The sequence below is a fragment of the Vulpes vulpes genome, chromosome 15 (genome assembly GCF_048418805.1).
Source record: "Vulpes vulpes isolate BD-2025 chromosome 15, VulVul3, whole genome shotgun sequence".
NCBI lineage: Eukaryota > Metazoa > Chordata > Mammalia > Carnivora > Canidae > Vulpes > Vulpes vulpes.
Window position 1 is genome coordinate 15,144,613 of NC_132794.1, and position 24,956 is coordinate 15,169,568.

At 40.2% G+C, this 24,956-nt stretch overlaps 1 protein-coding gene across 7 annotated transcripts in view; it reads right to left on the bottom strand.

The window, feature by feature from the left end:
* The window catches only part of BACH1 (BTB domain and CNC homolog 1), a 131,522-nt gene that overhangs the window by 18,249 nt on the left and 88,317 nt on the right, over window positions 1-24,956 (bottom strand). For 2 of the 7 annotated variants that reach the window (XM_025985416.2, XM_072740881.1), the window contains one exon: window positions 663-956. In XM_025985416.2, the coding sequence (XP_025841201.2) occupies window positions 663-896 (234 nt within the window). In that variant the 5' untranslated portion in view covers window positions 897-956. Of the gene's footprint in view, window positions 1-662; window positions 957-1,957; window positions 4,451-16,087; window positions 16,270-23,651; window positions 23,986-24,178; window positions 24,458-24,672; window positions 24,818-24,956 lie in introns of those variants that run through there. The other 5 variants (XM_072740877.1, XM_072740880.1, XM_072740879.1 and 2 more) reach the window with 5 other exon arrangements.

Below are 24,956 nucleotides of genomic sequence, written 5' to 3' on the forward strand. Positions count from 1 at the left end.
TGCCTTCATCCCAGGGTGTGACCCTAGAAACCCCGGATCGAGTCCTGCGTCTGGTTCCCTGCATGGAGCCTGCTTCTCCCTCCGCCTGTGCCTCTGCCTCTCTGTCTCCTCTCTGTGTATTCTCATGAATAAATAATAAAATCTTTAAAAAAAAAAAAAAAAAAGAGGATGAGGGGTGGTGCCTGGGTGGCTCATTCCATTAGGTGACCAACACTTGATTTCAGCTCAGGTCAGGATCTCAGAGTTGTGAGATCAATCCCTGCCACAGGCTCCATGCTGGGCAAGGAGCCTGCTTTAGATTCTCTTTCTCCCTCTCCCTCTGCCCCTCCCTTACGCACATGTGCACTCTCTTTCTCTCTCTCTCTCTAAAAAAAAAAATAAAAAAGTAACATAACAATGGGTCAAGTTATTCAACTGCTAAGCATTGTTAACTAACATCCAAAACTAACAATTCAAAAAACTAAACTAACAATTCTACACGTGAAATGTCATAATTTCCATGAGAAAAGTTAAAGCAATGAGTTGCAGAATCAGGGAATGACTCCTCAGCCAGATGACAAGAAGGACATTTTTATTTTTAATTTTATAACTATAAAGAGATTTAATTAGGTTCAATTAAATAAAATCAGGGTGACTTCCAGAAACATAGACCCCTTTCCCACCTCTTCTGGTAGAGTAATATTAAGCTCTGCATCGGCCTGGCCTACAATTCTCGAGTGGAGGTAACTGCTACATGCCGCCAGCACAGACCGGTGGGCGCGGAACCGATGGCCCTCCACGAGGACAGTGATGTCGCACAGCACGTCCTTCTTCCGCTGGTCGTTGAGGCTGAGCAAGACATTGGTGCTGTGCACCGAAGATTCATAGGCAAAAACCGCGCTCTCACTCAGAGACATTCTGCATAACAAATGGTGTCGGGAAGTCCAGTGAAAGCATGCTTCTAGTCGTCATCAATCCTGCAAAAATACATGTAAGATTGCACTTAAATAATCGTTGAAAGTATTTTTAAATGACAGTGTCAAAGATAACTTAAAATACACATCTCAAAAACGAAATGAAAACAAAAGCCTCTAGAGAACCTAAGACACATTTATCATTTCGTTTAAAATATGTTCTTCACAGCAAGTTTTAGTTTGTCTAATTTTAGGAAAAAGGATCTCAGGATGAGGGAGGGAAGAACTTTTTGAACCAAGGATTTCAGAGCTCTCTGAAAGTGAGACATTTCACATTGAGAAAACACCTCCAATGCGCAAACAGACCAGGTCCAGGAAATTTCTGGGTGGCATCCCAATCCTGTTGCTTTATGACGTTAATGGGCCTATGTGCGTAGTTCCCCTGACCCTTGGGATGGGCCTGACAGTGGAACAAGCATATGGCATTTCACCATTCCCTTACTCCTTTCCCCAACATTTGACAGCTGGTAGGAGGCTTTGGTGCTTTATAAGAAGAGACACACTGTACATAAGGTAAAGTTCCTCCAACATAAAGAAGAAAATGGCAGGAGAAAAAAAACCCTCAAATTTGTCAAGCCAGATCTTAACAAGTCTTTTTATGTAATAAGTCTTACTTTACACTACAAAACAGAGGCAACAAGTACAATTATTTCACCATTTAGAACATGCTTTACCATACACAGAATCTCTTGGTTTTCTCAAAATGTTCAAACATAAGTTATCAAAAATGTATATGCATTTTAAAATACATTTTGAATACGTTTTCAGTATATGACATATAACTGCCAAATATTTTTTGAGCATATACAAACTACTAGCAAAAAAGGATAGCCACAATATATGTATGTCTATATATTTTTAATCATGTACTACTACTATTCTTATATATTACATATTATAAAACACACAGAGACTGAAAGTAAGAGATTAGAAGTTAAGTTCTGGTATTTTCTTCCAGAGCCCAATGGGCAGTGGTGAGCACCCCCCAAGCTGTGTGTGCATACCCCACTATGGCATGATGACCAGGCTGAGAAACTCCTCACAGGTATCAATCCCGTCATTGACTTTTGTTCTTCTGAACTAAGTCACTGCCTGAAACAAGAAGGTTCTCAAAAGTTCAGTGACTGAATAAACGTTATTGTTTCCAGACTCTCTATATGCCAACAAAAATGAAAGGAGACAAGAGGACTACTAAAGTTCAGGCACACCAGGCCCAGATCACGGGTGACTTCTGCCTCAAAGACGGGCGGTTTTAGTCACAAACACATGAAATGCATCTATAAATTCTATCCTACTTATGTGTTTATCTTTGAAGTGCTCAATATAGCTAAAATGTTAAGTTCCTCAGAAGTAGTCAATGAAAATAAAATGTCTCATTATGTGGTTAAACTCTACCCCAGGTTAAGACTCACAACCTACCATTTACTGATTCAGCACACCACATGAAATCATGGCAGCTTCAAAATTAGATCCTAGAACTAACTCGACTTTTGGGTGGTGCCTTTTCGAAAGAGTAGTAAATTCCCCTTAGCGATTGGTCTTAATATTTCAGTTATCAACACAAGGAATTAAAGTTAGGAATAGTAAGGAAGAACTGTCATTCAGAGAGATCATGTACACTGTGTGTGTGATACCACACAGACCACTGCCCTCCACTGTCTCTAAGACTGTGTACCTCTCAACACTTTCCATACTCTGGCCCTGCACCCAAGTCCCCCCGCCTCTTTATTCTTTTCTGGCATCTGCCTTGCAAACCCTTAAAACTTGACTAATCTTACTTTTACATCTTGTCATTCTGCCAAACACCACACAGGCAGGCAAAACTATAGAGACGTATAGGCTGGTGTCACCATAAAATTGTGGTGTGCGATTTCAGGGACTCAGCATTGTTATCCAGTACTTTTGTGTACCCTGATATCCCCCTTCTCGACAACAGCCTTCCTTTTTTCCTCAATGAGTGTCTCTCCCAGTAGACAACCATAACTGGGATCCAATCTCAGAAAATACTACCCCCTACCACCTCCACAGTTCCCTCTCACATTAAAAACAATCCTTAATGTCTGCTCTTAACCTCATGCCATCCTTGCTTCATCCAGTACCTTCTCTTAACACTCTCTTCTCACACTTTCTTCTCACATACATCCAAATTCTCTCTTTATGCTAGCTTCTTCTCATTGGACTTTGCTAATAAATACGTTTAAGTCTCTCAAGAAACTATCCCAAAAACACTAACAACTAACAGCAAATATCCATTAAGCTATCATTCTGTACCAGGCACTGGCCTGAGGTGCTGACATAGCTCATCTTATCTACTCTCCACCATTGTCCTATGTCATGGATGCTCTTATATCATCCCAACCTCACAGAGAAGGAAACCGAGGCTCAGTAAGAAATATCTTGGCCGCAGTCAAAATGAGGATTTGTACCAAGCACCTGACTGCTCCATATTTGTCTCCAGTTAGTATCTGCTGAACACACAGAATAGAAAGTCACTGCAGTACTGTGGGGAGCCAGGTATTACTAAAAGGCTGTGCACAAAAATAGGGAAATGGGCCTCTGAGGAAGCCAAAAGCAAATGAACTGGGCCTGAACTTCAAAAAGAGGATTCTGGACTCTTTAACACTGCAACCTAAAGGTACTCTGGATCCTCAAGGAAACTACAGCCCAAACAGTTCCCATACCTTCACTTTGGAGCTGCCATCAGCCCACCTGTGGCCTCAACTGCTACTACGCACCTCGAATTCCACAAAGGATATTCTTGGCTCAACCCTCCTGTTTAGGCAGTTCGGGGTGACAGGTCACTTCGTAAGTTCACAGCCAGCTTACAGATTTGCTGTGAGATACAGGTTGGGTGATATGCCAACCTCAAGCCCCATCAGCTACAGCTGAGAGAAGCCAGAGATCCAGGTAGTACAACAAAGTCACTGAAGAGGACCCCTCTAAGAAGTGTCTCACTTCGAACACCTGGGTGGCTCAGTGGTTGACCATCTCCCTTCGGCTCAGGTCATGATCCTGGGGTCCTGGGATCGAGTCCCAAATTAGGCTCCCTGTAGGACACCTTCTTCCTCTGACTATGTCTCTGCCTCTCTGTGTGTCTCTCATGAATAAATAAATAAAAATCTTTAAAAAAAAAAAAAGTGTCTCACTTAAAGCACTTAAAGGCATGTGCGTATCATGACTGGTCTTGCTCTCAGAGACTCATGTGGATACCTTCTTTAGCCCCTGTAGCCAATCTCTTACTGAGACCTGCTACCCTCTGCCTCTAAACACTGAGACCCACTTCTCTCCATCTGCGCTGCCACAGTTCTGGTCCAAGCCATCACTGGCTCTTGTCTAGACAAATGCTGCTCACCCTTTTGTAATGGCTTATAAGCCCACACATGTATATAGTATTAGTATATATTTGTATATATTAAATAAAAGTGAAACTAAGTTTCATATATCAATATTTTATCCTTGCTAGTGCAAAGTACTCTCACTTCTACTCTGTTCTATTAAAAAAAAAATTCTAGTTGTGATCCACTCAATTTCAAGAACCACTAATGACCATCATCTCAGGCATGGAAAACACAGTCTGGCGGCTAATACACAGTCTAGAATCACACATTGTCTAAGTTCAAATCTCAGCTCTGCCATTTCCTAGCTTTATGACCTTTCGGCAAGCTGCTTCACCTTGCTAGGTCTTGGTTTCCTCACCTGTAAAACGGGAATAACACCACCATCTCCTCACTGGATTGTCGTGAGGTCTACATGAACAATGATGGTAGAATTTAGCATAGTGCCTGGCCTATAGCAAACAAATAGTAAATACCAGATGCTCTTAATAATGATAGTAATAACAAAAGCTTCATCCCCCCCAAGCCCCTCTAGATCCTCTTCAATTCTCCCACAACAAAGTGATTTCTCCCTTGCCACCTAACGTGTCTTCCAAATTCCTTAAGATCAATTCTAAATCCTTAGCCTATCCTCCAGACCTGAATTAATCCAGCCGCATCTCAAGCCTTTGTCTCCCTCTCTTGCTATTCTCCAGCCTCACCATCCTTCCTTCCATCCTGAAGAACCAGTTCCTTTCAACCTCAGGGCGTCTGAACATGCTGTGCCTGCCACCTGCACTTCTCCTACTCCTCAGCTGGCTAACCCCTCACCTTTCAGATCTTAGCTTAAATGTCAAACTCTCCCCTGACTTGTTTACTGCCATAACTCAATCACATGACATAACTGTACCTGACTCAATGTAGGAACTTGCTTTTGAATGAATGAATTCACATACTTACTACAAATCCAAAACCTGGATCATCTACATGGTCTCCCAAACACTGTGCAATCAGCTATTCTAGCATATATAGGAGCAGTGCCCCTAAGCCAAGCACTCAGAGAAAAGTCCTTGGATAGCTTTTCCAAGAATCAGGAGCAGCAAAAGGGAGCCCACCTCTGGGAGCTAGAAACAGATCTATAGGACAACTGGCCAAAGAAGAACAAGACTTGGCAATTATAAACACAGCCAGTACAACAGACTTGCATGAAGAACAATGCCATGACCTTGGCCTCATCAGTATGGGGTGCTACAGGAAGTTAATCTGAAAATCAATTTTCCTAATTCGGAAAGCGATCTAAGAGGTCAGTAATCCCTTTTTACCCAATAACATAATGATTAAGGAATGGCACAGAGCCGTCTGTTAGAAGATCTGTTAGTGATCTTCTAACATTTCTCAAACCTAAAAGGCAACAAACACCACCACACAAGGAACCTTCCACATCTAAAATTCTGTTAATTTATTAACATCAAATTTAGATTCCTATGTTATACCTGAATTTTGCCATATTCTTGGAAATACATGCTGTTGTTGTAATTCAAAATAAAGGTTTGCTGACCTTTGCAACTTGCTGATTCATTCAGTAATGCTGATAAAGGATGAACAAGCATTTTAAAGCTTCCTGTACTTCAATTTGGAAATAACTTCTGCTCTCTGTTCAACATGTACAATTTGTTTTAATACAGTTACCATTTGATGTTTTTGCTTTCAAAATGTTAAGGAAAATAAGATGCTACGGCTCTATCACATTTTCATAACTTCAAGGATAATTTCCTTTAAAAGAAAAACTTTTAAAAACCTAAAGTGAGTATCCAATATCCGATCATGGGCTAAGTACAATGCTTCAAAACAAAACTTCAGAAAGTAACTGTATGAGAATTAAGTCTCACACATACAAAAAGTGGAATTTCGTTTCCCTCAAGTCTCACAGAACTTTTTTTAAAAAAAATTATCAATGTATAAGGGCACACAAAACAATCTAAGACCAAGAAATCACTTAAAAGAAAAAAAACCATCATCCAAACATCCTTTATCTTCACTGAACAACGATGAATGTCCTTTTACAAGTATTCTTAAGCTACCCAACAGATTTAGTGCCATGAAAACACAAATAAAAAGATAGTCCCTACATTCAAGAACATAACCTAGAGACGTTCAAAGTGAAAATAATGCCTTGGGGCAAAGGAGATGACAAATATCATTATAATCAACTTACACAGGAATGTGAACATTCCTAAAGGTATTTGTTTACAGTAAGTCTTCTAACAAAAACTACTTCCTGGTCAATTCTCATTTGACCATAATATTCAATTAATGAGAACAATTATTTCCAAGATGGTTCTGTTAGCCCAGGGCCCCTGGGGGTGTGTGCATGCACGTGTGTCTATATATATGGTTGGGCATAAGTTGGACATCTGATAAAGCACAATGGACAACTGAATTGGCCTTTATATAAAAGCAATGTTCTCCATCTGAAGCCTGGAAGAATTCCTTAGAACTGCCTTCCCTTTCTCTCTAGCAGCCATTTGGAATTTCTGCCTTTTCCTCCTTATTGCTTCTGTCCACCACCAACTCCATCACCCTGTCAATCAGCTTTGCCTCACTCAGTTTCAGGTCAGTCTTTAATGGCTCAGAAGACAGGAAAACTCCTCTTCGCACATCATCCTTCTTGGCTCCCTCCTAAGCTTCAAGCTCCCCTGAGCTAGTTTCTGTTACAATTTACCCAAGATACCAGAGTTTGAGTGTTCTTCTGATATTAGGTACGCCTTACCTTCTACTGTTCAAGTGGATGGCAAAAGCCTCAACAGTATTGTGTGTGTACACCTTTAGTCCTTGGTCTTTTCCTTTCAGAGCCCTTACATGTATTTATATAAATGCATAAATATATACATAAGTTTGTTTTTATTTTTTTAAGTTTTTTTTAATATAAGGTAGCGATGCCCACAGGAAAATGTCTTTTTAAAAAGAAGGACTTTTCCTGTTACCAATCCCCATTTTGAAAGAACCTTAACATCAAAAAGTCTGTGGCAATTTAAATCAGAGATAATAATTTAGGTCTATGTTCTTCCCTACATTCTCAGACCTGACTCACCTGCCAGGAAGAATAACTCAGTGACCAAGATTTGCTATTTTCTTTTAAGTTTTCACAGATTTTTTAAAAAATATTTTATTTATTTATTCATGAGAGACAAAGAGAGAGGCAGAGACCCAGGGGGAGACTAATGTGAGACTCCCTCACATCCTGAGCCAAAGACAGATGCTCAACCACTGAGCCACTATGGTGCCCCTAAGTTTTTGCAAGTCATAAATATCATACTTGTTTAAACATCATATCTGATTATCATTTTTTAAAGATTTTATTCATTTATTTAACAGGAAGAGCACAAGCAGAGGAAGTGGCAGAGGGAGAAGGAGAAGCAGACTCTGCTGAGCAGGAAGCCTGATGTGGGGCTCAATTCCTGGACCCTGTGATCATGACCTGAGCCAAAGGCAGACACGTAGTTCACTGAGCCACCCAGCTGCCCCTACATTTCCTAATATATTCCTCTTATGAAAAAACTCTAAGTATGGCTAGATAAGGTAGATAAATGTATAGATTTTAAAAAGCTAAATGAAAACAGAAAACTTGAATTAAGTAGAAGACTTTACAGAAGCAACAAAAACAAGAACATTGTTTTTAAAGGACTTTTTTATAAGGACCAATGGGAAAATGACCTGGAAATCGATGTCAAAACTATGTGACTGAAGATGCCACACATCTTCATAAAAATGAAATCTTCATCTTCTCATAAAAATGAGAAGTGGGGAATGGAGAAGGTGAGCAAGTCACTACAATTTTTGCACCTCATGGTTCATTCCCTGCTTCCATACATGGAGAGCTGGACTTTTTTCCACTTATTATTTCCTCACATGCATTTAATCATGCATCTTTTATTATATTTACTTGGCCTGATTCCCTATCTGAAATGATAAAGGGATTAAGTTATACACAGAGGAGAGAAATCTGAATGGTCAGAGAAGTTTAAAGACTTTATTTACAGACTCACCAACTACGAGGTCAGAAACAGAAGGTTTTTTACTTTCCAAGTCAACAAACCCAACTTTGATGATTCTGGATAGTACATTTAAGATAGCTTGGAGGGGAACAAAGGAAGAAAAAAAAATGAAGGAATGTAGGAAACTAGAGCTCCAGAACCCAAACAAGAATAACGGACTCCACTATTATACCTTCGTACTGAAAAGAATTTAAGAAACAAAGAAGTCTTTCATTTGCTTAATGTATTTGGCAGCTACTTGATCCTTAATAGGATTGTTATATCTCAATCGAATTAGTTCATGTTATGAAAATATGAACTGGCAACTAGACTTGGCCCACAGCAATAAAGCTAATTTACTGAATACATATTTTTTTTATCAGGCACTCATCAGCCACTACTTTCTGTATCAACATTAAGGGATAATTTACATAGAACTGCACTATTTAAAGTACATAATTCAATGAGTTTTGACACTTGTATATGTGCCTGAAACTACCACCAAGATCAAGATACAAAAATTAAAAAAATAAAAAAAGACACAGAAATTTCATTACTTAAAATTCCACATGTCCCTTTAAGGCCTCCTCCTTCCCTGTCCCCCTAGCTCCAGATAACCAATGATCTGCTTGATGTCACTGTAGATTAGCAGGCATTTTCTATGATTTTTATAGAAATGGAATTACACATTATGTCCTCTGGCTTCAGGATTCTTTCATTCAGCTTAACGGCAATCATACTGCATACATTAGATACTTCTCCATTGCTGAATAATATTTCATCATAGGGCTATACCACTATTCGAGTAGCCACTTAACTACTGATGGACTATTCTAACAAAGATGGATACAACTGCATAGTTTCCAGTTTGGGATTACTGTAATAAAGCTTCTGTGAAAATCGATATGGACATATATTTCATTTCTCTTGGGTAGACTTTTCGAAAGAGTAGTAAATTCCCCTTAGCGATTGGTCTTAATATTTCAGTTATCAACACAAGGAATTAAAGCTAGGAATAGTAAGGAAGAACTGTCATTCAGAGAGATCATGTACACTGTGTGTGTGATACCACACAGACCACTGCCCTCCACTGTCTCTAAGACTGTGTACCTCTCAACACTTTCCCTACTCTGGCCCTGCACCCAAGTCCCCCCCCCCTCTTTATTCTTTTCTGGCATCTGCCTTGCAAACCCTTAAAACTTGACTAATCTTACTTTTACATCTTGTCATTCTGCCAAACACCACACAGGCAGGCAAAACTATAGACGTATAGGCTGGTGTCACCATAAAATTGTGGTGTGCGATTTCAGGGACTCAGCATTGTTATCCAGTACTTTTGTGTACCCTGATATCCCCCTTCTCGACAACAGCCTTCCTTTTTTCCTCAATGAGTGTCTCTCCCAGGGATAGAAGACTTGAGTGAAATGGTAGGCTTATGTTTAACTTTTCAGAAATTGCTGAACAGTTCTCCAAAGCAACTGGATCATTTTAGACTGCTACCAGCATAAGAAGTCTGATTGCTCCAGTCTCAGCAATCTGTGGTATTGTCAGTCTTTAAAATCTCAGCTACCCTAATAAACATACAGTGGTATCTCACTGTGGTTTTAATTTGCATTTCCTGATGCCCACTGATGTCGAGCACCGTTTTATGTGCTTATTGGCCATTTGTGTATCTTCTTTTGTGAAATATCTGTTCAATTTTTCCACTCATGTTTACTGGGCTGTTTTCTTACCGAGCTGTAAAAGTCAGCAGAATTTTTATTAGGAATGCAGTGAATCTATGTACCAATTTGGGGAGAACCAAAATCTAAAATGAGTCTTCTCATGAACAAACATGGCAAATCTCATTTCCTTAGATCTTCTTTCAATGTTATTCTGGTGTTTTTAGTAAAGAGGTCTTGCATATCTTTTGTTAAATTTATTCCTAACTAGTTTATGTTTTTTGTAGTCACTATAAATGAACTTGCTTGTTAAACTTCATTTTCTGGTTTTCTTCTGCTACTATGTAAACATAAAATCAAGTTTTTAAGTATTAACCTTGAATTCTGCAATGTTACTTAATTCACTTATTAAGCAACTTTTACAGTTGCTTTGCAGATTCCTTAGGATTCTCTATGTACATAATCATATCATCTGCAAACACAGCTTTACTTCTTTCTCATCTTTACACTTATTTCTTTTTCTTCCCTTATTGCAATGACTAAATAGAGACACTGCTGAGAGCCAGCATCCTTACCTTATTCTGTTATAAGGTAAGTTTTTGATATTTCACCATTAAATATTATGCTAACTGTAGGTTTTCTAAGATGAGCAACTGCTGGGTAGAAAAGGAGGTGTGGTAGTTATTTCCTCCAGTTAACTCAGGGTTCCTACTAGAAACTCAAAGGGGAAAAAAGCAAAGAGTGAAAATTCCCCCAAATTCCCCCAAACAGTGAAATTCCCAAATTCATTCAGCCTTCCCCAAGGGCACCCTTCATTCCTACACCACTTTCTAAGTTTTTACCCAAGACATCCTAAGATCCCCAAATCAGGGACTGTAGATTAGAAAGGCATAGAGTGTTTTATCAGAAAGCACACCTAAAACTGAAAGACTCTATCAGAACCACATAAACACAGTGCCTAGCTGCTCTAGGGATCACTAGAGTGGACGGCACAGAATAGCATTTTATATTTGATGACACACCCTGCCAGCTGAGCAACTTACTTTACATCTCTCTGACGTTTCCTTTACCTTTTGGTAAGGTAGGGACAAGAATAATACTTTCTATTGGGAGGATCAAATGAAATAATATACATAATGTTTCTAGAACAGTGCCTGGCATATAATGAGTGCTCAATAATTGTTAGCTATTATTTGAATTTGATGCTAGAAAGGTTTTCTGAGTAGCATAAGGCAACACTGAAACTCTAGTTAAAGAAGTGTAATAACACACTACTTAGCTTTCCAGGGCCCAATATCGATACAGGTATAATAGACACTGTTAAATGGTTTTCAACTTTCAGAAGAGACAAATAATGGAAGACTTAATACAGTTATAAAATGGGATAGAGATATTATTAATCTTGACAAAATGAAAGTAAAATTGACAGACTGGGAGATGGAATCAGAGAGAACTGAAAGGAAAGCTAGTATTTCTGTATGACTTCTAACACTGAGTCAAGATACTTCCTTAGATTAGTGAGATCAAATTAGGAAATAAAACAAAATGTGGTGCTGCTGAAGTGACCAAAAACAGAAATGAAACAACAGATTATAAATATAAGTGAGCTTATAGTAGAAACAACAAAATTAAGATCCATGGTAAAAAGGCAGTCAACAGACAATGTCTTAGGTTCATAAATAAACTGAGGTATAAACATCTTAGAGACAGAGAGAGAACTACCATAAAAATTAAATAGCATATATAAGTAAAGATGAATATTATCTATGAAACAGAATTAGGGGTAGGGTGGGGTACAACAGATAGGGTAGCTTCAAGATACATCTTTCTATATTTTTTAAACCAAAAACGTGTTACTCTGATTAAGAACATAAAAGATATTTAAATAGTAAATAAAAAATATTAAAACTAGGTTAAGTCTAAATTGTTGATAACTTGGTTGTCTTAAATTTTTTGAAGATTTTCCAAATAGAAAAAATATTTGATAAAGAGAAAAATCAACCTTTAACATTTTATATTATTTTGACAAAACTAGGAAGTGGGATGGTAAAGAAATATAATAAGATTTTTTATTTAGGAGCAATGTTATACATATGGTTTAATATTTTATACTGACAATGATACCAATTCAAATAGATTCTTTTAAAAATTAAGGGTATCTTCTTCTAAAGAAATGACCTATTGAACTAACAAACCACTAGAACCTTACAAAATCTGATGAAATCTGTATTTCTACCAAGAAAACCACTCACATAATAAAATTCTGCATTTGTTTTTGGTAAAACTGATAAATTGAACCACAAGCTGATGCTCTGAGAAGACCTGCAAAATTGACAACTTTATGCAAAGTCTCACCAAGAAAAAAAATATGAATACACAGCATTCCCATTATCACACAAAACATACTGTAATGACTCTTCTCCCAATACCCTTCCATCTATAATAAGATTCTCTACTTGCCTTAATAGTAGAACTCCCAAAGAGCCATTTACATACACCGCCTTCACTTTCCTCTCTTCCCAATTTCACATGAGCCCACTAAAACCAGGCCTTTACTCCTCCATTCCATGGAAACCACTGTCAAATTTTCAGTCTTCTAATACAGCATCTCAGCAGCATTCAACAGGTTGATCATTCTCTACCTGAAAGCCTTTCTTCACTTGGTTTCCAGGATACCACAGTCCTGATTTCCCACCTTACTGGCAGGGACTTCTCAATTTTCTTTGATGGATTATCCTCCTTTTGCAAATCTCTAAACACTGGAGAGCCCAGGGCTTAGTCCTCAGATCCCTCTTCTTCTTTGCACACTTTTCCTAGGTCACCTCATTCAGACCCAAAGCAAGACAGGATCACGTATGGACTTACTGTACATTCTCATATTTGGTCTAATCCCAGCAACTCTCTTGAACTTTATACTCATGTACTCAACAGCAGACTCAAATTACTACTTGTATATATAACAGGCATCTCAGATTTAACACACAAGAAAACTTGTCCCCCCACCTCTAGTTATGATATATGTCAAAACGTTAATTATGGTCTCATCTAGGTAATTTTTGTTTGTTTCTGCAAATTCTTAACTATAAATACATATTACTTTATAATCAGAAAAATGTTAAAATAGACAACAATAAACAAAAAAATGCAGTTCACATTTATTTCAATTGAAATTGAAAGGCTCCTTTCATTGAAATTTGAAGGCTCCCAAAGAGTCAATTCCAAAGAATGCCAAATACTTTTTCTCCTTTATAATGTATATTTCCTCTAGTCTTCCATGGTACCGGTTTGTCATGACAATGTATGAAATTCAAGAGCAACTCTAAACACAGTAGCCTTTGCAATAATCATGAAAGAATAAAAGAAACTGTATAGGACTCTAAAATAAAGGACTGTATAGGACTCTAAAATAAACTCAGTTACAAGAAAATAAGGGGGAAGGATCCATCAAGTCAGGTCTAACTATTTAAACAAGGGCAAATGTGCATCTATCAGACTTACATAGCTCAGTAATATCTCCTGACCTATTTTTTTTGTCTCAAAAAAAATTAAAAAGGGTAAAAAGGGTAAAAAGCTAAACACACAGAATTATGAGATGCAAAAGAAAAGACAGTTTAAGCTATTTTAACACTACCAGCAGAATAATATTGGAAAGAACAGCAGTACTAGGATACAATTAGAGCTTTGCCAATATTACCAGTGGGATCTTCTATGAGCTACGTGACTTCATGCTTCAAGTTTCCCATAGGAAAAACAACAGTCTAAGAATCGAATGGTTTGGTGCATTTAATATCATAGTGTTTGGCACAAAAACATTAATATTTTATTATTATTATTGACATCATTATGCAAGTGACCAACAGAAAACTGTATTTTAAAAGGTTCTACAGGCCCAGGAATTAAGTTACAAAATGAAGAGGCTCCTAAATCTTTAAGAATAAAAATTTAGTAAACCTAAGATCTCAAACAAGGTAAAAAGAAAACATCAAAACTGGCCAGTCTGCTAAGGAGAATTGCTAGTTTCACAGAACTAAAGAATTTCTAATTAAATTTCTAATTAAAAAAAAACAAACAAAAAACAAACACATTCATCCAGTATGACCCCCTTCCCTACTTCTGTTATAGATGCAGAAACTGAAACCCTGAGGGGTTTAGTAACTTAAAGGTTGAAGAGGTCTTCTGCCCCAAATCCAAAGAGTACATTTCAATTCATACACATGACCTAAGAGGCACATATGTGCAGGTTTTCTTGGGGGAGGAGGATGGCAGGGCAGGTGAAAGAGGGATGGAAGAATTAGGCACAGAGAGAAATGTCTCAAGTATCTTGTGTGTTAGAGTTAAAGGACATTCAAGGAATTGCAAATTTCCCTTTATTACTCAATATCTGATTGATTAATTTCTGATTAACATTTCTTGGATTACATAAACAATCTCATATATCATTAAAATGAATTTAACATTAAACTATGCTGAACTTAAGTCAAAATCTGTAGTTATACTCTATATATGGAAAATTTAAGAAAAATAAAAAGAAAATTTAAAAACAGAATACTAGGAGACATTTCACTAAAAGCTACTTTCAATACAGGGTATTACAGTGTTCATGTCCTATATTCAAATTAAATATTATAAATTATTCCTATGTCATTTTGTTTTCAAACTATAAAAAGTATAACCATGATCCACCAAATTATTTATTTCTGATTGCCTAGAAGTGAAAGTCCTAAAACTACATCAAACTATAACTATATATATATCTATAACTATAACTATAACTATAACTATAACTATAACTATAAGGATAGATATAGGGATGTCTGGGTGGCTCAGCAGGTGAGCCCCTGCCTTTGGCCCAGGGCAAGATCCCGGGATCCCAGGGTCGAGTCCCACATCTGGCTCCCTGCAGGGAGCCTGCTTCTCCCTCTGCCTATGTCTCTGCCTCTCTCTCTGTGTGTCTCTCATGAATAAATAAATAAAATCTTTTTAAAAATAAATTTAAAAATTTTTTAAAAACCTTATAGATCTAAGAGTTAACACATATAGTATGCAAAGTAACTGGAAGGGGGAGAGGCAGGAGACAAACGACAATGAAGAAAAAGTGCCTTCAAATTCCCAAGCCCTCCTTATACATCATCTTGCTCCAACTCATAATAAATTTGAGTTAAAAAAAAAAAAGATTTAAAAAGTTGTGTAATGATTTTAATTAAATAAGGCAGCAATTATAGGGGAATAATTAGAATACTGAATGAATCACAGATCTGAAATTTTTTAAATTAAGTAGAGGTATGAAATTGAAATGCTTTCTTTAAAAATAACCTGATCCCCTAACCCCTGAGAGCCACTATAGTGCTGCAGTATCTCAATATACATAATACACATAGCTAAAACTAAAATGTTTAAATCTCTTTCTTGTAATTTTATTAAGTTAACTTGGAGGTCAAAATCACCATCTCTAAATGGGGATTTCCAAGCCGCAGACTTTCCACCTAAGCCCTCATAGCCACTTTCCCAAATACAATAATTACAAGATTTTATTAAATAAGTAAATATGAGGCTTGTAAAAAAAAAAAGCTGAAATATTTCTCACTGCAAATATTATTCAAGGAACACTGAGTAGATAAATACTATTGCTTTTTACCTGAGACAATTATTTTGGCAGTATAAGCTTCCTAAATTCTTTTAAAAAAAATTAATATCATTTCAAAACCCTACCTTAACCATCTATATCAAAACCCTACCTTAACCATCTATATGAGCTACAAAATATAATTATACATTTTCCTTACCCTGAAAATATTAAGAAATGACATAGAACTTAACCATCTATATCACAGCCTCTTTGTTATTATCAAATAGGAAAACCTACTAGCAATTAATTTCTTAATTAATTTGTGAATTTACTTTGTGAATTTACAACACTGTTTATGTACTTGTATCATTTGTTTACCTTTCACAAGCATACATGGCACCAAAACCTGGCACTGAAAAGAAGGAACAAGAATGACAAGAATAAAACTCCTTTAGTATTATCAAAGTACTCTAAAAAGTTTGGAAATGTTAGAAGAATGCTATATAACTTTAAAGTGGCATTATTCTTGAAGTCCGAAAAGAATAACAAATAAACTGACCACAGGACCACTTTTCCTCCCACTATGGGAATGTGTGTGTAGAGAGAGTGCGATGCTCCTGTAACTCAAGACTTTGAGTTCCAAAGAATCTTGCCCATCCAAGTCAATGAATCAAGCACTCTATTCCAGCCAACCCAGTCTCACCACTCAGGAGAGCCACAGATATCACAGGTGGGCATGCCCTGCAGATTAAGAGAGAAAGGGGGATTCTCTTGGTATAGATATAATCAGAAGCTACAAAATATAATTATACATTTTCCTTACCCTGAAAATATTAAGAAATGACATAGAACTTCTGAACTGTGTAGAGTACTGAGAGAAACACACTCCTTCCATAGGGTTTTATGGAGGAGGGAGGGTGGGGACAGGCATTTTCAATTTTAAAATATTTTTAAATAAACATGTATTTAATCTGACTGTTAAAGTAAGACTTGATCATGGTAGGAAATATAATAAGATGGGGGGGGTCAGTCACCTAAAATTCCAAATCAAAGAAAAACACACTTTTTTTCTACTTAGAAGTATATGTCTGTGTGTAGTGATGGTGTAAATAATAGGCAAGGGCGGTACTGCTGACCACCCAACACCATTCACTCCCTCATTTTCTAATCATACCCTCATTGTGTTCACAAATCTACTCTCTACCTAAGGCCATGTGTTTCTGGGGAAGCAGATCCCGGTCCCAACTGAAGATGAATGATGATCCATCAGCTAATCACAGTGGTCTCATTTCCCTTGATACTGACTCATTTAGGTATGGACTTATGTAAAATATTGGCCCAGGAACAGAGAGAAGAGGGTCAGGATGGCATCTATTATGATGCTTTGGGGAAAGGATTTACTTACTAAGAAACATCCTAAGGGGAAAATAAATAGTCCTCTCCCAAGAAACCTAGTCATTGACTCCTGACACTTGAACTCCCAGCAGCCATCTTGCAACCATAAGAGGAACCAGCCAAGAACAAAAGACACATCCTGCTTCTTCAACCTTTTCCCACTGACATAATTTTGTTATATACGTACATACACACACACCCTTCCTGACCCAACTCCCCTCTACTCAAATCCCTCTTCTCTACTCTTCTTCCATGCTAAACTTCTCCAAAGAAATGTCAAAACACGCTGTTTCCTCTGCTCAACTATGCATTCATCAATGACTTCACTAAGGCTTTCCTGATTTCTTAAAACTTAGGTTTCTTATATTCTATGGTTCCCAGGCACATTTCACATGTTGCTGTTACAGCAAGTAACACATGCTATAGGAATGGTTTGTCTCCTAGTAACTTCTAAAAAGTTTTATATTCCCAATATCTACAAAAGTTCCTGGCATACAAAGGCATAAATATTTCTTTCATAAGTCAAATGTAAACCCAATACCTAACAAAGGCATACCACAGATGATGAAATGAGTTTACCAACCCTACTATCTATACACACCAAAAGCTGATTGTGTGTTTGTGTTTAAGTTAGGGGAGAGGAACAGCATGCAAGGGAAGATAAGAGACCAAAGTGCCTTGAAACTTAAAAACACAATTATTCTTTACTCTTCAGAGATAAGATAGCTGCTCAAAGTTAACTCCGTGGAGGGGCAGGGCCAGGGCCTGAGAAGCAAAGGCAGGGAACCTAGTCTCTGAGCTCCTCTGCCACTGCTGTGCAATGCCACCAACCTGCTCCGGAAAGGTGTCCCAGCCCTCCTGAGGTCTGGAACAGACAACAAACCAGGCCAGTGACAATAGACATGCCAGGAGAAGCAAAACACATTTTTTTAAAAACCCCAAGAAATGTATCGAGAGTTTGAAAAGGACTTATGACCATCCTTTACCCACAGAGAGACCATTACGTAGGCCAAGTTATAGTAGCTGCAGACTCATCCCTATCTATCATTTCCTCTGATTTCTCGGGATAACGGCTCAGAATGAAAACATGTAACCCTATTCAGCTGGGCAAAATGCTTTTCTACTTCAAAAGTCTTTTACTAATGTGGAAAAAAAAATGATTAAAAGAGCCAATGGGTATTTTTGTTCTCCTTCTAATTAAGTGATAAATCCTATCTGTAGGAGAACCCTGAGCCATGCTGGGAATACGCCTCAGAAAAACAGTAAATAAGGAAACCGTTAGGTTCTTTGAAAATGAAAAGTGTCTTGGGCCAAGATTTGATAACCACTTTACATTTCTGAAAAACAACATTTAAGTGCAAATACACACTAATGAAATTACTGATCTTACTGAAAACCACTTACTCCAAAATGACAACCTAATAACTATAACCTCATAAATTTATTCAAAGACTAATAAATCTTTTATAGACATATTTTATAATAAACTCTCTGATGGATCATTTCCTTCACTGACTTAGCTGACTTCCAAAAGATGCTGGTACACCTTAAAGGAGGAATAAGGTATAAAGACAGGAGAGAGGGGCAAAACATTATTACCCTCACCACACTATTTAGTCTATCACCATGCAAGTAGGATATTATCAATGTCCAGGCTACAAAGAGGTTGAAAAATGACTTCACGACATAACACTTTTTAGTGTAATTTCACTTTAATGGGGGTGGGGAAATGGAGTACAACTGTCCACTGGGACTCTAAGCCAATCTAAAAAATAACAACAACAAAAAAAGTGAAATAACTTTATCAGATAGACCTGGGAATAACAACTTTATAACAAAAATATTCTTTTGAATGAGTTTCCTAAGGCATTAATAAATGATTTAAATTTATTTTTACAAGAACATGATTTACACACAGGTTCAAATGCATTAAGGTAACGTTTTCAAAACTGTGCCAGTACTGAGAAAGGGACCAGCAGCCTTGCCAACTTCACAGCATGCCCACTGTGCTCCTACAATAGTCATTAACAACCAAGATCCTGGCAACTACTGTTTCTTCCTTATGTTTGCTTTGGAGTAATTTTTATTACCCTATTAATATTCTCTAAACTGTCCCTAATCCTAAATACAACAAAGGATCTGTTCTAGAAAAGGAGAAGTATTAGATACATGAGAGGTCTAACATCTGGCCAATCCAAATTACATTTTGCTCAACTCAATCCTAAATAAATTACAGGTGAAAAATTTCTGTCACAAGACAAATTTTCTCTTAAGAGATGAGCTAAAAGAATGACTTCAATCCAACTGCTTCCTCAATACTCATACCAATAACGAAAACAGAAAGCAGAATTTTAAATGATCAGAAGTTTCTCCCCGGTACACATTTAACATAACTGAAGAGGTCAGCACATAATGTCCTCTCCTTCACTCTTCTAAAAAATTCCCAAGTTTGAAAATCACAGAACTAAAATGAATCCATACCATATCACCAGTGTGGCAAAAGTTTGCAGAACAAACACAGCCAGGACACACTCAATGTCCCATGGGAGGTAAAACACAACGTGTATCTTCATCATCAAGAAAATCACACTCTGGAGAACCTGGGTGGCTCAGTCAGTTAAGCATCTGCCTTGGACTCAGGTCATGAACCCAGGGTCCTGGGATCAAGCCCTACATCAGGCTCCCTGCTCAGTGGGATTCTGCTTCTCCCTCTTCTCTGCCTGCTGCTCCCCCCTGCTTGAGCTCTCTGTCAAATGAAGGGAAGGGGAGAGAAGGAGAGGGGAGGGGAGGAGAGGGGAGGGGAGGGGAGGGGAGGACGAAGAAAAGAAAGCAAGAAAAAAGAAGAAAAAAGAGAAAAGAAAAGAGAGAAAGATAAGAAAGAAACTCACACTCTGGGGAGCTTGGCTGGCTCAGTGGGAAGAGCATGCAACTCTACATCTCAAGTCGTGAATACAAGCCCCATGTTAGATGTAGTAGAGATTACATACATACATAAACAAATAAATTACAAGAAACTCATATTCTCAAGGATGGTCAGAATGTTTGACACAACCTTTCTGAATGCCCTACAGGTGCAAGAAGCCATATGATAAACATATCCACTATTTATTATGGCTAATCTTTCTATCTTGGCATAGGCATGTCATTTAAAGAAAGTACAATACTCAGGAGTAATTGGCAGGTATATTTAACATTCCAAATGTTCCCCAAAAACTGCATGGGAGAACTAAGAAATTAGTCTGTCCTGATATTAATGCAGAAGGAAGCAATAAACAGGTTACTAAACCTGCCAGACCACTATCACATACAGAATGGACTAGATGCAGAATGGGAAGTACTTATTTCTTCAAAAGCCAATTCCAATTAACTGGTGATGGCCATCTCCTGGCCTTTGTTGAGGTGGTTAGATCCTTTTTAAAAGCCATATCCTGTGTTCCTTGACCTCAGAAGTTGGATGTTTGAGTTGCCGCTACTGACTTAACATCAGAATGTTCACTGGAGTTGTTTTTCCAGTACCAGCAATGTGCCACACATCTGCACACTGTCTCCAGTCTCCCTTGTGATCAATGGTTGCAATTCAGTACAAAGAGGCTGCAAAATGTGGCTGTGTAAAGGAGCACTTCCTTGATTTTGAACAGATAGTAATACCTAACATGTATTAATGTTTAAGATAGAGCCAACACTTAAATATTAGGGCATTTAATGTCCAAATTGTCTCTATGATATACATTCCATCATCATCACTCCCCTTTTACAGATGAAAAAGAGAGGCACAGGGAGGTGAAGTAACTTGCTAAAGGCTGTAAGATAGGCAAGAGAGCCAGAACTGCACCACAGACAGTCTGGCTTCAGATCTCCCAGTTTTTTGTTTTGTTTTTTTTAAGATTTTATTTATTTATTCATGACAGACAGATAGAGAGAGAGAGAGAGAGAGAGGCAGAGACACAGGCAGAGGGAGAAGCAGGCTCCATGCAGGGAGCTGGACGTGGGACTTGATCCCGGGTCTCCAGGATCACACCCCAGCTGAAGGCAGAACTAAACCACTGGGCCACCGCTGGGCCACTGGGGCTGCCCCAGATCCCCCAGTTTTAACCACTTCACTTACTGCCTCTCTGTCCGTTGCACTCACCAAACCTTCAGTTCTGTTCATGTTATCCAGCGAGTAAGCCAGAAGTCCAGGTTTCATGGTGGTGTAAATCTATTTTACCTGCAGTTCAGAAATGTTTACTCTCTTCAAGGGGCCTGGATTCTGGCAAAGAGTGCTCAATTTACCCATACCTTGGGCTATCATTGGTTTTTTTTTTTTTTTAATCAAACATTTTATAAATCATTTATTCCACCACATAAAGTACACCCTCCATTTAACAGAACCCTCAGGAAATGCGAGTTTTGGGTTAAAGCAATGTTCCCATGAACAGAACATTAGTCAGAAAATTGGAAGAAGCTGATTCCTAAAATACAAGTCTTGGAGAGATATGCACTGTGAATGGAATCTCTGACAATTAGTCATTTTAAAGAACTTTACAATCATTATTCTAAACATCATTTCTCACGGTACAGGAGTGTGGAAGGCACATGGCCTATGACATTTAACTGAATGGTAAATACTAACCATCCCTCCTCAGCATACTTAGAAGTTGATTTTCTGAATATACATATCCCCCTAAGGGGGGGAATTCCACTTCCCGAGTGCTCTGCTGAATATGTAGTCTTATTAACCCTTAATAAAGCAGATGTAAACTTGGCCCCAAAAAATGACTTCAAGGAGTAACAGAAGAGAATAACTGTTAAAAGAATTTGTTATAAACAAGTCATACTCCAGTGTATAGATTATCTTCCAGTGCTCCCACTGCACCCTTTTCCATATTATTATACTTCAGATCATATGCATTAAACGAACCATCTGGTTGTCTCCAAATTCAAAATACATGGTATCATATGTAATGGGCAATTCTGTGTTTTTTTTTTAAATTTCCGTTCCTGTCAACAGTGTAATGAGAAATTTACATTCAAGCTTCCAATCTTTAAAGTACAGCATAAAAAGGGCTACGTATGCAATAAAAATTAAATGAATATTAACAACATTTTGAAAGAATGCTAGCTCTTAAAAGGAAATCAGAAGCTTAAAAAAGAAAAAATACTCCAGATGCTGGAAGAATATTACAGGCAGTGGTTAAATTCTTCATGTTCCCAACAGAAAAAGAGGAGCATGTACCCACGTTATATAACATGTATGTACTACCATTAATCTTTATATTGAAGCTTTCCTATTTGCCATAAAATTGAAATCTCAAAAATCAAAGTGTTAATATTTTGTTCCATATGAATCATCTGGCACACCATATTAGAGAACCTAATACCTATAAAAAGTTCATGATTTCTTTTTTTTTTTTTTTTTTTATGATAGTCACAGAGAGAGAGAGAGAGAGGCAGAGACACAGGCAGAGGGAGAAGCAGGCTCCATGCACCGGGAGCCCGACGTGGGATTCGATCCCGGGTCTCCAGGATCGCGCCCTGGGCCAAAGGCAGGCGCCAAACCGCTGCGCCACCCAGGGATCCCAAGTTCATGATTTCTAATCTCCTATAGTCCCAAACTTAGAGCAATAAAATTAACCATTTTTCCCTCTATAAAATGTTTTAAGTGAATTACCATCAATAAGAATTAGTCATTCTTTGGACCACAGGTAAGGGCCATTCTCCACACACCCCCCTCCACATTTCCCATTCCTAAACTTTGTTAACAATGGGGGCTGGCTGGTGAGCTTGGGTCCTTTTTAAAGCAAGAAGTAATGACCTAAGACGTAAAGACACTCTAGCACCACCGTCACTGAGAGAATGCGACATGTATACGGTTTACCTTCCCTTAGCTCTTTCTAGACTCGACCCAATGACACCTGCCAATTCCACTCATATTCTCCTTACCCTTGTCTCCGCCGCTGGAAACTACGACTGTATGCACCAAAAAAAAAAAAAAGCCAAGGGCCGTGAAAACCCAGAGGAAGTCTCCTTCTGTGCTCTCATAAAGAACTTTTTTATGAAGAACAAATTAAGTTCACTTTTTGAAATGTACAAACCACATAACAACAAAACCACAAGAGGGAAACAAAAACAAAACAAAACAAAAAAAAAAAAAAACTACAGTAAAGGTAGTAAATCATTTTTTATGACACTCCTAGCTGTAAATGTCTTCCTCAGTTTCAGCTCTCTGCAGCACAAATGTATTCTTAAGGCCAGTGTGTCTTTAACCACCACCTGGCCGGCCACCTCCTAAGGCTGCTCCTGCACTTCCCCCGCTCGTTACCTGTATCAAAACAGACACCCCCGGCTGGGTCCCCTCCAGCCCTCCCAAACAACCCCTCTGGAGCTCTCCTTGGCCTTTTATGGTGGAGGCATGTGATGAGCGTGTCTGCACCAGCTGTTCTTAATTACCTCTCAGGCTGGGGTGAATGACTCAGCAACCTAACTTTTTTAAGGAGTCATCCTACCTTGTTATCCAACCAACACACTGAACAATGGTTAAACCACTAGACACAGCCGTGTTAGACAACAACAACACAGCACGCGATGCTGCCACTAAACCGAAGCCATCCCGCTCCACGCTGCCTCGGGAACGGTCCTTTTCTTCCCCAGGCTTCTTTGGCCAAAGGCAGAAGTGGCAAGTGCCTTCAAGCCCGGCCCGGCCCAGCCCTTGTGCACCACTACCCAGGACCAGGAAGCAGCCTGCCTACCTCTTCCCATTTCTCTGCTTGACCATGTGAAGCGCTCAAGCGCTCAGACACCAACACGCCCGGTGCGGTGCGCTCCGCCCCTGCTCTCTCCGGACCGCTCCAAGCGCAAAGCCTCGGGACACCAGGAGCCTTAACGTACGTGCATGCCCCGGGCCCGCAGCGGCATCCTCCGCGGGTCACGGTCCCAGCACCGACTCCCGTCTGCACACAGACGAGCATCCCTGCAGGAAACAGCCTTTGTTCCTTCAAGCATCACACAGCAGCCTGCTTTGGGTCTTTTTTTTTTTTTCTTCCCGCCGCCCCCCCCCCCCCCCCGCACGCGTCTCTCACAATCACTACGACGCTATACCTGCATCAGCCCAAGTTGAACGCCGAGGGCTCGGGGCACAAAGGCCGCCGCGCAAAGCCCCTCGGTGGCACGAAGCCGCCGCGCGAGGACCGGGGAGCAACGGCCCCGGCGCCCCCCCCGCCCCCCCCCCCGGGCGCACCGCCGGCGCCTCCGTAACCCGCTCCCGCCCTCGGCGTACGGTGGGAGCCTGAGCCACAGCGGGCGGGCGCGGTCCCCACACAGGCAGCTCCGGGATGTCCGGCCTGCGAGCCCGGCCCTGCACGGTGGCGGCGGTTTGTTTGTCTCTGCTTTCTGTCTTTTGCTCCAGCCACCCCCTCGGCCATTCTTAAGGCGACTCCCCGCGCGGCGGGCACCCCGGCCCGGCCGCCCCGAGGCCAGCAGCTCGCGGGAGGCGGCGGGAGGGCGACACGGAGCCGGGCCGGCCGCGCGGGCGCTGCTGATGTGTCACAGTCCGGGCGGGCCGCGGCGCCGAGGGCCCGTAAACAACAGCGCCGGCCCCGCGCGCGGAGCACGGGGTGCAGGCAGGTCGCCCCTTCCGGCGGCCGAGGCCACTTCCAGGAAGAGCGGCCGCCGCCGCCGCCTCCCCGGACCTGCCCGCGGGCGGCCCCTCACAGGCGGGCGGCCCCGCGCGGACCCTCCCGGGAAGGGCGCGCCGGACGCCGAGCCACTCACCAGAGCCGAGGCGCCGCGCGGCCCGACTGACGGCAGCGAGCGAGCCCGGCGGGCGGCGCGGGCAGCGGTCAGGTGACTCACTCCCTCCCCGCGGCCGGCCGCCCCCTTCCCTCCGCTCCCCTCCCCTCCTTCCTCCCTCCTCCCCTCCCCTCGGCCGCAGCCGCGGCCGCCGCCACCCTCCCGGCGCCGAAGCCCCGCCCTCCCGGGGCCCCGCCCTCCGGAGGCCCCGCCCACCGCGCGGCGCCAAGCCCCGCCCTCCGGAGGCCCCGCCCCCGCCGCAGACC